General features: G+C 51.6%; 1 protein-coding gene and 1 long non-coding RNA gene across 2 annotated transcripts; one reads left to right on the plus strand and one right to left on the minus strand.

Annotated features, from left to right (window-relative positions):
• Positions 1–711: 711 nt before the first annotated feature.
• LOC129208221 (uncharacterized) lies at positions 712–5,627 on the minus strand. Its single transcript, XR_008577718.1, has 3 exons — positions 5,371–5,627; positions 3,843–3,943; positions 712–790 (listed from the first exon to the last, which is right to left on the minus strand). It is a non-coding gene; the product is annotated as an uncharacterized LOC129208221 (long non-coding RNA).
• Positions 5,628–10,799: 5,172 nt separating this feature from the next.
• On the plus strand, positions 10,800–11,819 carry TSSK6 (testis specific serine kinase 6). Its single transcript, XM_054830382.1, has one exon. It carries the CDS (start codon positions 10,986–10,988, stop codon positions 11,817–11,819), a length of 834 nt encoding a protein of 277 aa, XP_054686357.1. The 5' UTR covers positions 10,800–10,985.
• Positions 11,820–12,711: the final 892 nt, after the last annotated feature.

The raw sequence follows: 12,711 nt of genomic DNA on the forward strand, positions 1-12,711 counted from the left end.
CCACCACCAGGCTCACCACACCTTTCCGGAAGGTCTTAGTCACTGGTGGGATCTGCTTACTCACTGGCCTTCAGGGCTTTCTCAGCTGGTGTCAGACCAACTGCATAGATATATATATATATGTCACGCAGGAAAGTAATCTGACCCTATCAACAGTCTAATTTTGTCGTTGCTGCTGTGCAAGAGACAAGAAACTGGTAAATGTCCAGGATCTGAAGCATCTCTGGACTGCTACTGCCATACAGCCTTTGTGACCAACCAGCCTGCCTTGGCACACACCTGCGTCTCCTGGCCGTGGTTTGAACTGGATAAAAGGCACTGGAGAGAGCCACGAGGGTCACGCTGTCAGAGCCTTGGTTTAGGCCTTACTGCTTCCTTTTGCCACCACCGTTTCTGTTTTGATCCGTGAAGAAATGAATACTGAAGAAAATAACCACACTGTAGTATCTGGGGAGACAGAAGTTACGTGTTTGATTACAGTGGCATAGAGACATCAGAGAGATGTGGCCCTAGAAATAGTCCCACACATAAGCCCGCTCCTCCACGAATACAAGGCAATAATTGCTGAAAATTTGCATGCTCTACATACATCGCAAACACATCATGCTGGTCCTTTTCTTGGACCTTTTTCACCACTCTGGTCCCAGATGCCCATTTTCTTATTGTAGGGTGAAGTTTGAGCCTTATGAGCTGTGCAGCTGGTGAGTAGTTGAAGTCTGGTCCCTCCCTGGGTCTTCATGCCATAGTGACCACTGTCAATAGACTACCACGGGGTGATCCAAATTCCAGTCTGGATGGAGAAAGAGTCACAAGCGTCATTAAGACTGCTGCCTCCAGATCACCTTGGAGCCTGGACACGCGTGCCCGGCTCAGCTCTGTACCGTGGAGAGGCGTGGGATCAGCACAGCCACGACCCATGGGCCAGACATAGGAGTTACGGCCAGACGCGCACAGGGTAACGATTCACGCTTGTGTGGGTGAAATGCAGTGCCGGGGGTCCTGCCCTGCGGACCTGTCTCCCTTCATGCCGTGGGTGTAAGTCACCCCACGTACTACCCCTGCCAAGTCCCAGGCTCTTCTCGCCCTCCCGTTCCTGTGCCTTGCACCCCCCTGCAACCTCATCAGCCAGCCACGTCTTGCAGAGCCACAGCCACCACCAGTTTCTTAAACTACGCCAGGATTGTTGCTAGTGTTGCCGTGTCGGGCAGAGGGGCCCTAGAGACTCTTTCATGTCTGCATCCTATGGCAAAAACCTGTCTGGGAAGCGATAAGATAGGAAAGTTTTTATCAGTTGTTTCCGTGACTGCAGATACCGCCTGCCCGGCGCTGCGGTTGCTTTTCCTCTAGAGCTCACAAAGGCTCTGAGGCTATTTTGTCCCCTAGGAGTAAAAATAAATCACTCCAATCAGCTGCTTTTCTTGAGGTGCTACAAAACAAACTACAGTGGAAATGTTATCATTTGTTACAGATTTAGCCTGCAGGACCATGTGTTAATTTAAATTTTAACATTTAAAAATAGTTTCCCGTGGCGCCATGTAAATACAAGGTATGGCCGGCACAAGCAGATACAAATTGAGTGAAGTTATATTGCTTGAAGTTATTTATTTCTGCATTTGACAGCTACTGATGAAACCTTGCCTCATTACTCCTCCGTGCCCCTGTGCATTCAGGACACCGGAGCGACTCTGAGAGAAGGAAGAGCGTGCAGGAGACATTGCCATCTTAACGGTTACGCTGACGCCTCGCTCCCCGTCGCACCCACGTGCCGCCCAAATATCCAGGGGGAATAAAACATTTACTGTCTTGACAAACCGATCGTGCCCAATTCATACCGCTGCCAGCGTTAGAGCAGTGCCCAAGAGCCCAGCGATGCCAGCAGTGCGCTCCTGCTTTCCGTGCTGCTGTTACTGCCCACTGGCACAGGCTTGACGGGACAGCAAGATGGGGTTTGAATGCACGATCTTCTCCAAATAAAAAAAAATAATAAAAAAAAAAAAGGCTGTTTTCCTCTGGAAGCTGTGAGCTGGAGGAGGAACCTGCAAATATTTTCTGTCATCCCCCCAAAAATAAATTTTAAGTACACCTGCACAGCTGTATAAATAAACCAGCTGGGGGAAGATGGGCAGGAGAGGCTCTCGTCTGCTCAAAATTCAACGCTTGCTGCCGAGGCAGAGGGCCTGCGTACCCGAGGCAGAGACACCCCGCGCAGCAGCCACCGTCCCCGCTTTGCTTTCCGAGCGCTGCGGCAGCGGCCGGCGGGATCCCGCTCGGGCTGGCCCCAGTCCCCGCGGCTGGAACCGCTGCCTGCAGGGCATCGCCCGGGCTCTGCTGATCGCACGCTCCTCAGGCCCGCAGGCTGGCCAAAACCAAACAGACGTGAGCCACGTCCCCAGCAGAAGTATTGTTCCTCCAGAGGCCTTGCCCTGTCACACTATCACAGCTTCTCAAATAACAGGTTTTTCTTCCTCTTCCCTTGTCCACAGAAACAATACTTTCCTAAAATACAGATACTTTCCTAAAATGCTCAGCTTTAGCCCTGCCTGGCACAAACCGGCTCAGGCCAGGCTGTGAAATCTCCCCGAAGCGACAGCAAACGGGGAGCGGGGTCCAGCAAGTAGCAATGGAACAACTTGCCCCCTTAAGACGGAGCCCCTAACGAGCAAAAGGAAAGCAGCCGATGCCTTTATTCTGGCTGAGGACAAGCGAGAATAGCGCAGAAGAGATGCTGCGTCCTGCCTCGCGGGAGCTTGGGAAGCGAAGCAGGGAGTCGGAGAGGCCAGGAGTTGTCTTTGCAAGGAAAAAGGCTTCAGTACACGAAGCGAGGCATTCTCAGAAATACCTCTGCCAGTTTAGCGAAGGGGCGCCTAATCAAAGAACTCAGAAGGAAGGCTATCCTAGCGTTCCCCGGCCACGCCTGGCTGGATAAGCGTTCCCGTGCCGTGATTTATTTGCCCTTGCTCTGTCTTCCCTACTGACCACGCGCTGCCCGGCACGGTCGGATGATGCCCGAGGGCTGCTGCCCTGTAACAGCATCGTCCTCAGGGACGCAGTGACACGGGAAGAGGGGAGAAGCAGCAGAAAGAGTGGCTGCCAGAGCACGGAACAAGCTTTCAGACCTGGCGTTTAGGAAAACTCTGCTTCTGATGTGAAGTAAACTAGCTGTAGAAACAAAAATAGAAAAAGAAAAGATATGGAAGCCCTCATCATCAATTTTAGAGGCTTTTCAGAGAAACCAGCTTTCAGGGTTCATGGACTTGTCTGCCAGGTGGCACTTCTTTTTCAACTGAATCCTTTCCACAGATGGGCTTTTAGATGAATTTGTTAAAAAAACCCCAACACACAAAAAAACCCCCAAAACCAAACCCAAAAACCACACATGCAGTCTCGTGTGTATACGTGCTGGAAAAACTGTCACAAATGTCAGAGACTTTTCATTTCATATCCTCCTTAAAATAGAGGTTCTTTTATAATCCTGTAAGCGTAAGGAATCAGGGAAATGATAGGTCTGTGCTAGAACAAAAGTTTCTGTTTGTTCGTTTGCCTGTTTTAGAGAACCAGAGCGGCTACTGAAAAAACAGGCAAAATGTTTGGTCTTAAGTATCCAACGCGCAGAGCGTCCATGGCCACAGTGGGGCATCGAGGGCCACGCTGGCTGTGATACAGTTACGCTTCCACAGGATCATCCCAAATATTTGCTGGAAGTTGCATTTTTGTTCACGTTTTATTTCTTTTTACCGTTTAACAAGAGACGGTACTGCAAAAGCCAGAGGAGAAGAGAGACCGGTCGCGCTCCCCTCCTCTCTAGGCTGTTCCCGCGGCCGGCAGAGAATTGCCACACTTACCCACGTCCTTCTTTAATGCTTCAGTCATTCTTCACGCTCCTTGGCAGGAGACGCCAGGGCTTCGAGACAGGTCTACCAGGGGGTGCACTGGGACACAAGCGCTGCGAAGGAATACAAACACCAGCTAATTAAATCTATTGTTAAAACAATTTGTTTCTTGCTGGGGCTGAGTCATCTGAAAGTGTTTAAACAAGGCAGGTTTCATTTCTGAGGGCAGACTGCCATCTTCACTCCGGAGCTCCTCGCCCTGTTATCTTAGGGTACAGATCAGCAGCAGAGAAAGGATTTATATTGAAATAATAATAAAATAAAAATCCAAAGCCAAACCTCTGAACTCTCCCTTAGAAAGGGCAGCGCTCGCTGGGAAAATCCGTGATTTAGCTAGGCAGCACGAGCTCCTAGAACAAGCGACATGGGGAGCAGCGAGCGCCGCGGTGTACAGAACGTAAAGGTCTGTTTGCAAGGAACACCTGCCCCCAAGAGGGCACTGTGATATTATATATACTGCATGGCTGGTGAGCACCCGCTGCCTGAGCTCCGTCCCAGCCCGGGCTGGGGGAATGCCTGGTTCCTGCTTTCAATGGATTTATTCCCCTTTTAGGGAAACATGCAAACAGGAAAGCGTCAAAAAGCTCAATTTTCTGGAAAGCAAACCAATGGATGTAGTGCAAGGTTTTCTGCTGCTCATGTGAGCAGGTCTGCAGTCACTGCCCACCCAAATTACCCATCCTTTTGTCTCTGCACGTGATAAGCCTCAGTTTGCTTTGGCTGTTTTCCTCTCAGGGTCACGGCTAGCTTCTTGCTTGGTTTCCCAGGCAGTTTCTTCAAATTCCACAAAACCCTGCCCAGCTAGATGTTGGACGGAGCAGGCTTCAGCAGACAGACCTTCAGGACAGTCCCTGTAGCTGCCTCTAGCCTTGTTCCCAAAGTGCCTGCCTACCTCTCTTTGATATGTGCATACTGACACCAACTATCCGGTCCAAGATTATCTCCTCCTGCTACTTAGCGTTTGTCTTTACTGATCTTCCAAGTCTCAGCCTAAGCTTTCTTATCAGTCTTGACAGCTCTGAGGCTTTTTGGTTTGCATGTCTAGCCCATTCTCTCCTTTAACTCCAGCCTTGCCAGACTCCTGTACAGGACTGGCTCATCCAGGGCTAGCCAGACCTGTGGGAGAAGCCATCTCAGTGCTTATCTGAGCACCTTCAGGAAGCGTTTTAGTACGTGACTTCAGAGCAACTCGTGGCATCAGGCTCTGACAACTCCCATTGAAACATCTGCTCCGCAGCCATAACACTTTGCCATTAACTGTCCAACTCGGTGTACCATAGGCTGTCATATCCTAATTACAGGCCAAATTTTGCAGTCCTTAATTGGCCACAAATTAATTACAATAGGTGCCAGACAAGTAAACCTCCTTCTGAATACATAATGCTCTGCGATGAGGTTCTGCACAGGCAGGTGAGTAAATCAGTGCGAGGGAGAAATTTAAGTATCATTCATTCGGGATAGTTAACCACAAAACACTTACCCGCTTTGCTAACTTTATTATATTTGGATTTAACGGTCATAACTCGATGTGGTAAGAAATGCTTCTCGTTTCCCAGCTTTTCTTTTGACCTGTGTCACACCCAATTCCGACTCCATTTCCGCTAACCCAAGAGGCACTTGCTGCAGTGTTTGAAATCTCTGCCTTGCTGACAGCCTCACCCGAAGCCCTCTCCATCCTGCCCGACGGCCAGCCAGGACAAACCGCTGGCACAGAGATAGCAGGCACACAAATACTGTCAGCAGGTCAACAGCTGTGGTAGGCGATTAATCTTTCACCTATGAAAAGAGATTTGTTGATGCTGCAGCAACGAGGAGAGCAGGGAAATGTTCCCTGGTCTCGGGAGATGCGCGGCATGGAGCCCCAGTTCCTGCCCACACCTTCTCACCAGCTGCCTGGTGCCAAGAGGGTGTCTCAGCAGGCTTGTTGGGCTCTTTCCCTGGCCTCAAGGAAGGGCAGGAAGAGCAAGCTTAGACACTTCTCTCGACCCGGCAGCCTGTCGACCCTGCACAGCCCTTCCCTTTGGCTCACGAGGACGCTTGGAGAATCTCCCTGGTAGGTGCGCGGGAATCAGCCACTTGAAGGCCAAGCCAAGTGTCTGCAGCACCGGCCAAGGAAGAAAAAGCTTCCCGGCTCTCGGAAGGGAGGTGGTGGGAAGGAGCCGTCTGAATGAAGACGTAGGGAGATCAACGCCTCCGGCCAGGAAAGGGGTGCGGTGAGCTCCTGAGGCTGAGCGCCCCCCCCACCTCCAGCTCTCCCCCCTCAGCAGGCATTCCAGCACCGAAAAGGCAAAGCTTGCCTCCCTGTGCAGCTGGTTTTCATTAGCTCTGGTGAGCCAGGCATGACTTTCCACTTACCACAAGGATGGAGGCATAAGATCTCACTCACCTTCCTCCCTCTTTCCAAAAGGGTTTTGGTGCAAAGCCTCTACGCAGCAGACCTGCCAGGGGAGTCCTCCTGCTCCCTGAGCAACCAGCCTGCCAAAACCTGCTTAGTCCTTTTTATCTCCCACTCCACTCTAGCTTATTGCCTTCAGGTTTGAGATTCTTGGCAGGTGCAGCCTGGCGATGCCAGCTGCAAAATCGCATTTGCAGACCAGCCCATCAGCCCTCTCCATCCTTCATCTCCTTTGGCACCTGCTGAGGCACTCGCAAGCTGCCCGAGAGGTGGTGGTGTGGCCTGTTGCCATATATCCATTCCCTCCGGTGGGTTACAAGCCCATTTTCTGTCCCTCACACAGTTTAAATTCTCATTTACATGAAGAGATGTTTCTGGCACGCAAGGCATGCCAACGTCAAGGTTTCTCGTTGGTGCGTGGCTCCGCAGGACTACGCAGCAATTCTTGCCTGCAGAATTTGCACCGGCCTTCAGCACCTGCACGAACTCCCTGCAGCATCCAGGTGGATGGAAAATAGTGCTACAAGCAACGGGTTTCTTTGCTCTCTGTGAAACAACTATATGTGTATATATATATACACACACACACAAAATCAAATGCAGGTTAAAGCATTAAAAGCCTATGTTTAAAGAGCTCTTTTTACCCACTGCTGGCAAGAAGATCCTGATAACTTCAGTTATCAGCTATTATGGCTACCCTTTACACTGTCTATAACGGGAGTCAAGCAAAAATATTACCGTTAGGTGTTTTTACTTCTAGTGCAGCCACATTCACAGGGTACTGAGCAATAAAGTCTGGCCACAGACTGGCCACAAAGTGGGGCACCTAGGAATTACTTTACCAGTCTCGAAAGTTACAACCCCGGGGGGCAAAGTATTTCTGCTTGCATGAGAATTCAAGTATTTAAAGGAATCTCAAGGGCTCCACGCAAGCACAGAGGTGGCTCTGCACATTGTAACGTACCGCCTCATGGCAGAAGGTGTAAAACTGTGGTTTGTTTTGGCTTCTAGGACATCTGCATTAACAGAGAGTTATATTTCAGTGTGCTTGTGCCGGCGGGACCCACGTTACGCTCAACAGCATTGGCTCACGTGAGAAATCCCTGCCCCAGAGGTGTCCATCTGTCAGCAGATCAATGACGGGCACTCTGAACCCACGCGGCCGCTCGGCCCCCGTGCCGGTGGGACTCCCCGGATGGCAGGGGAGAGGGAGAAGTTTCCAAGCATACATGCTGTAACGGCCCGCTCGTTAGCTCTGTTGTTTGCCACGACGCATGAGAGCTGGTAGTACTGCTTCGCTGAGGTTCAGCAAGAGGGCAGCCGCCCAAAAAGGCACAGCGTGGAGACGTGTGGTTAACCCCGATGTTCAGATAGCAGACTGGTGATCTCCCAGCTAGCAACTGTAGCGCAGCCAGGATTGTCCTGCAAGAGAAGAGCTGATTATTAGTGAAAAAAATTTATGGGAGGATGCAGAAAGAAAAATATCATCCTCTGTTACGTTTCATGGCTTGCTTGTTCTTCTCTGGTCAAAGGCAGCTGCGTACAGGGAGAAGGTTGGAGACCTTCAGCTGTGCTAATGTCTCAGCAAGGTGAGGTTACCCCCTGGGGAACACCACCCAATGTAATTGTAATGCACCCAGGACCAGGTTAACTCGGAGCTCCTCCTGGTTTTGGTGTAAAGTGATGCCCAGCCCAGCCTGGTGAGCCGTGCAGCCCCGGGTGATGCAGGACTCGCCCTGGGTGAACTTGCCTGTGGAGGTACCATAGCGCATGTTGAGTCTGAAATGGGTGAGTAGCTTCTGGGGTACCCGGTAGCTCTCTGGTGTCCCCGCACTGCACCGCACCGCGAACGCTCCTTCAGGAGGTGATCAGCCTTTTGGCAGAGGAACCGGCTGCGTGTCAGGCTGACGCACGACCGCACCACCAGAGTCGGAAACATCCCTGTACTGAAAACCCTGGCGGTGAGCTCCAATAATTTATACCTCTGCAGAACAGCTCCTCCTGCTCGTGTACCAGATGGAACAAACCAGTAATTGCTGCCTGATTTCTAATTACTCTCGTCTACAAGAGCAATGGAACAAGTCAGTTCTACAAACACAGCTTTGATGTAAAAAAAAAGTACCAGAAAGCTCAGAAGCTCAGCATCCTTTTATAGGTTAGTACCAAGTACCCTACTAAAGTATATTGGTGTGACCTAAATATTTAGATCCCAGGTAGCAGTGCCTGAGGTGGAGGGATTGGAAGCAAAAGAGATTTTTGGTGCATTTTCATACCAATAAATGTTGAGCCAGCAGCTAACGAGGCAAAAATCTGTTTCTCTGAAGCGTCAGCACAGCACAAAAAGCTGAGCTCGGATATCTTTCCTCCTCCCCTGCCTGCCTGTCCTGCCAAACCGAAACCTCTCATTCACACCTCTTGCTGTCTTTCCTTGGAGCTTTTTGCAGCAGTCCCAGTCCACGCTGCGAGCTGTGGGTCAGGAGCAGAGATGCACAGCGCCGATGCCTGCAGCCCTGCGGCAAAGCCGGCTCGCAGGGGTTTAGCCTGGAGCGCACAGGAGGGGGAGTGTTTGCTACGATAGCTGCTCCGTCCCCATTTTCACCAGAGCTCCCTTCCCTTCCCTGTCTCCTTCCAGGCACCGCACGAGCCCTTCGGCCCCCAGGATGCTCCTGCAGCATCTCACTGCGCAACGTGTTTTCTGGGCTTACAGGAAGACTTGCTGAATAATTTCTGAGTCTGAAACTGTCCACCTCAGCCAAACTTGCTGAAAACCTCCCAAAAGTGACGAGCTCCCTCGAGCCGATGGGGCGTTACCAGCAATGCGGGACTCTGCAACATCACTCCTTACCATCTCAACGTGGTTTGTAGCTTCCACTTTGTTTTTTCCGCTGCAGTTTGGACAACACCTCTTCTGGTTATGTTATTGCAGGGGGCTTCAGAGAGATTCCCCATAGATGAGGATTTTACATGTTTTGGAACATGCCCATAAGGTGAACTCCCGTTCCTGCTTTAAAAGACACACTGACCGTCAGCCAGACCCCTATAGCTAGCTACACGCACATCTTTCTGTCTGTCGGAGCGTGGCACAACAGCATTTTCCAGAGGTGCTCTGGCAGTAAGCAGGGAAGGGGCACCCTCCTTGGAGGAGATAAGGATTGACCACACATTCCTCGGGGGTCAGCAGGGTATCCCCTGGCAGGAACAAATCCTCCGTTGTGCAACGCACGTGCTGCTTGCCTGGCCTTTTGACAGCACGCCTGGAGACAGATGATCGATACCTGCCTGGAGACAGATGATAGATATCTGCCTGGAAACTTATGCTCAAACACAGCACGTTGGATTCCCACACTTCAACTGCCTGTAGAAATAGCACCTGAAGTGGGAAAGTGGTTTGGGTTTGACCCACAACTTCCACAGCAGATAAAACTCGACATGATGATTACTTGCCCTTAGAAGTCAGGGCAAAGCTCCCCTGCAGCACATATTGACCTACGTTTGCAGTTTTTCATTAATTTAATTTCCTCAAGTGACTTCAGGGCACTGACAAGATGGACTCACGAGAAGGATTTTCTTCAGTCTTTGGTTGAGTCTGATTCCTCTTTAGAACCGACTCACAGAATGAAACATATATTCAAAAATTAAAAATAGAATTTGGGTTGGTATTTAGGAAGACAGACATTTTGTGGTCCTGGGCTCCTTTGTACAGCTGGGAAGGAAATGCGGGCTCCGTGGGGAGGACAGGATCCTCGAGCAGCTTAAAAAACCAGCACAAACCAGAAACAACTGTTGGCGAGAGCCGAGGACTCAGTGCGTGGAGGAAGGAGCCGATGCCGGTCTGAGGCGCAGCGTGCGATGGGAGCAACGCTTTGCTCCGGAGGGGATGCCGCAACCCAGCCCAGCTGCTGACCACTCCTGCCCCGTGCTTAATTCAACTGTCACCTTATGGCATCTAAAACTGACTGAAAGCATTTAAAATCTAAATTACAGAAGCTCTCCAAAGGCTCTCTAGTGTCACTTCTTCTCTGTAGCCTCTGAAATATAATTCTCATAAAAATAGGGGGAGAGCAATTCCAAGTTCAAGAAACTGAAAAGCTATTTCTTCTGAAAGATGCATTTAGAGTTCCCCATCCACACCACACAAAGTCGAAAAGCCTACCTAGAAAAGTAGGTCTCTCCGCCACTATAATAAAAAACCTGAGTATTTACAGCCAACCAAGGTGGTTTGTAGTTGGGGACAGTAGAAATGACTCCTTTGTACCACTCTCTGCAGTTCCAATTTTAATATAATACTCTGCAGAAGATGGGTATAGGTCCCCAAATGGATTCCTCATCCCAGAAAGCTGATGTTTAAACTCTCATCACCAAAAAAGCCCTGTTTTGAAAATTCAAGTGAAGAGGGAAAAAAAAAAAAAAAAGGCAAAAACTGTAAAATAGCCACCCGCGGGAGTTCTCGCCCTGCGTGGGCATGCCTGGGACACCCGTGAGCGGAGGGGACCCACCAGACACCCTTGCCGTCTCACAAAGGCGCTGCCACACAACGCTCTACCCCATCACAATACCTGGGTGAGCCCTGGAGCCCCCGGGGGCACCCATGGGACCATGGGGGAGAGCGAAGAACAACAGCTGCCACGCACCGTATATTAAAACTTTCAAATCCTGGAGCAAAACACCAGCTTCGATTAAGCCCATCAGGATCGCACATCATGCCAAAAACTGATGCAGGAGAGAAGCTGCTTTGTGAGCTGGGCTACAGGCTGGGTCACACCTTAGGGGAGGGCAGCTTCTCCAAGGTGAAAGCGGCCACCTCCAGCAAATACAAGGGCCCCTTAGCCATCAAGGTGGTGGACCGGCGACGAGCACCCCCCGCCTTCGCGTACAAGTTTCTGCCTCGGGAGCTCTCCATCGTGCGCAAGATCCGGCACCCCAACATTGTGCGCATCTTCGAGCTCATCGAGGTCTGCAACGGGAAGCTCTACATTGTGATGGAGGCGGCGGCCACTGACCTGCTGCAGCTGGTGCAGCAGCTGGGGAAGCTGCCCTGTGTCCCCAAGGCCCGGGACATCTTTGCGCAGGTCGTGGGGGCTGTGCGCTACCTGCACGACCGCGACTTGGTGCACCGCGATCTCAAGTGTGAGAACGTGCTGCTCACCGCCGACGGCCGGCGGGCCAAACTCAGTGACTTTGGTTTTAGCAAGGAGGCCAACAGCTACCCAGACCTGAGCACCACGTTCTGCGGGTCAGCAGCCTACGCCTCCCCAGAGGTGCTGATGGGCATCCCCTACGACGCCAAGAAGTACGACGTGTGGAGCCTGGGGGTGATGCTGTACGTGATGGTGACCGGCTGCATGCCCTTTGACGATACCCACATCCGCAGCATGCCCCAGCGGCAGAAGAAAGGGGTGCTGTACCCAGAGGGGCTGCCCCCGCTGCCGGAGCCCTGCCAAGCCCTCATCGCCCAACTGCTCCGGTTCAGCCCGGCCTCCCGGCCCAGCGTGGGACAGGTGGCCAAGAACAGCTGGCTGAAGGGGGACATCTGAGTGAGGAAGCCCTCCCCAGAGATCCCGGGAGAGCAGTAACGCTTTAGTGCAATCAATGCTGCAGTGGAAAAGCATTTCTGTGGTCTATTGATCATTTTGAGCCCTGGGGTGCCCGTATGTGGAGCTGATTGAGCTTCAAGCACCGGCAAGACCATGTGCTCTCAGAAGGTGGTCAGATCCCTCCACAAAGGAGACATATGAGCCTGCTGCGGGTTGGGTTTTGAGACGCAATAACCATGCTGAGCTAGCAGTAAAAGCAAAGCAGTGGCTGCCTGACCGCAGGGGGGACCTGCACCCCCCATCAGGCAGGTCAGGTCAGGGCTCTCCCACGGAGCAAGCGTGGCCAGGGCAGGGTGGCAAGGTGCAACGTGCAGCAGCAGCACAGCCCTTTGCGTTGCCTGCTCCCCAGGACACGTAATGAACACCGAAACTCCAGCGCAGCTACCCCTCTCCGCTGCTCCCCACCCTCCGCCAGCGCACGCGCAGGGCACTGCCCCGGGCTGCGGGAGGAAAGCTCTTCTCACGTGGGTCTCGGCTTGTCCGCAGCCTTGTTCGCCACCAAACTGTGTTTGAGCTGGTGGGAGGGGAGAAGTAGTGGTCCTGCAGATCAGTGCTGCAGAGAAGATGCGACATTTTTTGTATACTCCCATTTAGATCTCACAGTGGTATTCACAGCCCAAATTCACAGCAGGATCCTTGCGGGCAACTGGGCAGCGTTACCGAGCCAAAAGTTTTGGTGTGGGTTTGAGATCCACACCTTACGTTCAGCCACACCTTTCAGATATTGATTCTTACCAACATTTGAAATCTCTGCCAAAAGATACTTGATGAGAAAGAAATGCCACTGGCCATGGAGAACCTGAAATGGGAAAGAGATAAAAACGTAAAGGAG

This window comes from Grus americana, chromosome 6 (assembly GCF_028858705.1).
Source record: "Grus americana isolate bGruAme1 chromosome 6, bGruAme1.mat, whole genome shotgun sequence".
NCBI classification, from domain to species: Eukaryota; Metazoa; Chordata; class Aves; order Gruiformes; family Gruidae; genus Grus; species Grus americana.

Bases quoted from the DNA above. Each gene is read 5' to 3' on its own strand.
- TSSK6 (XM_054830382.1), top strand. From the start codon at position 10,986: ATGCCAAAAACTGATGCAGGAGAGAAGCTGCTTTGTGAGCTGGGCTAC.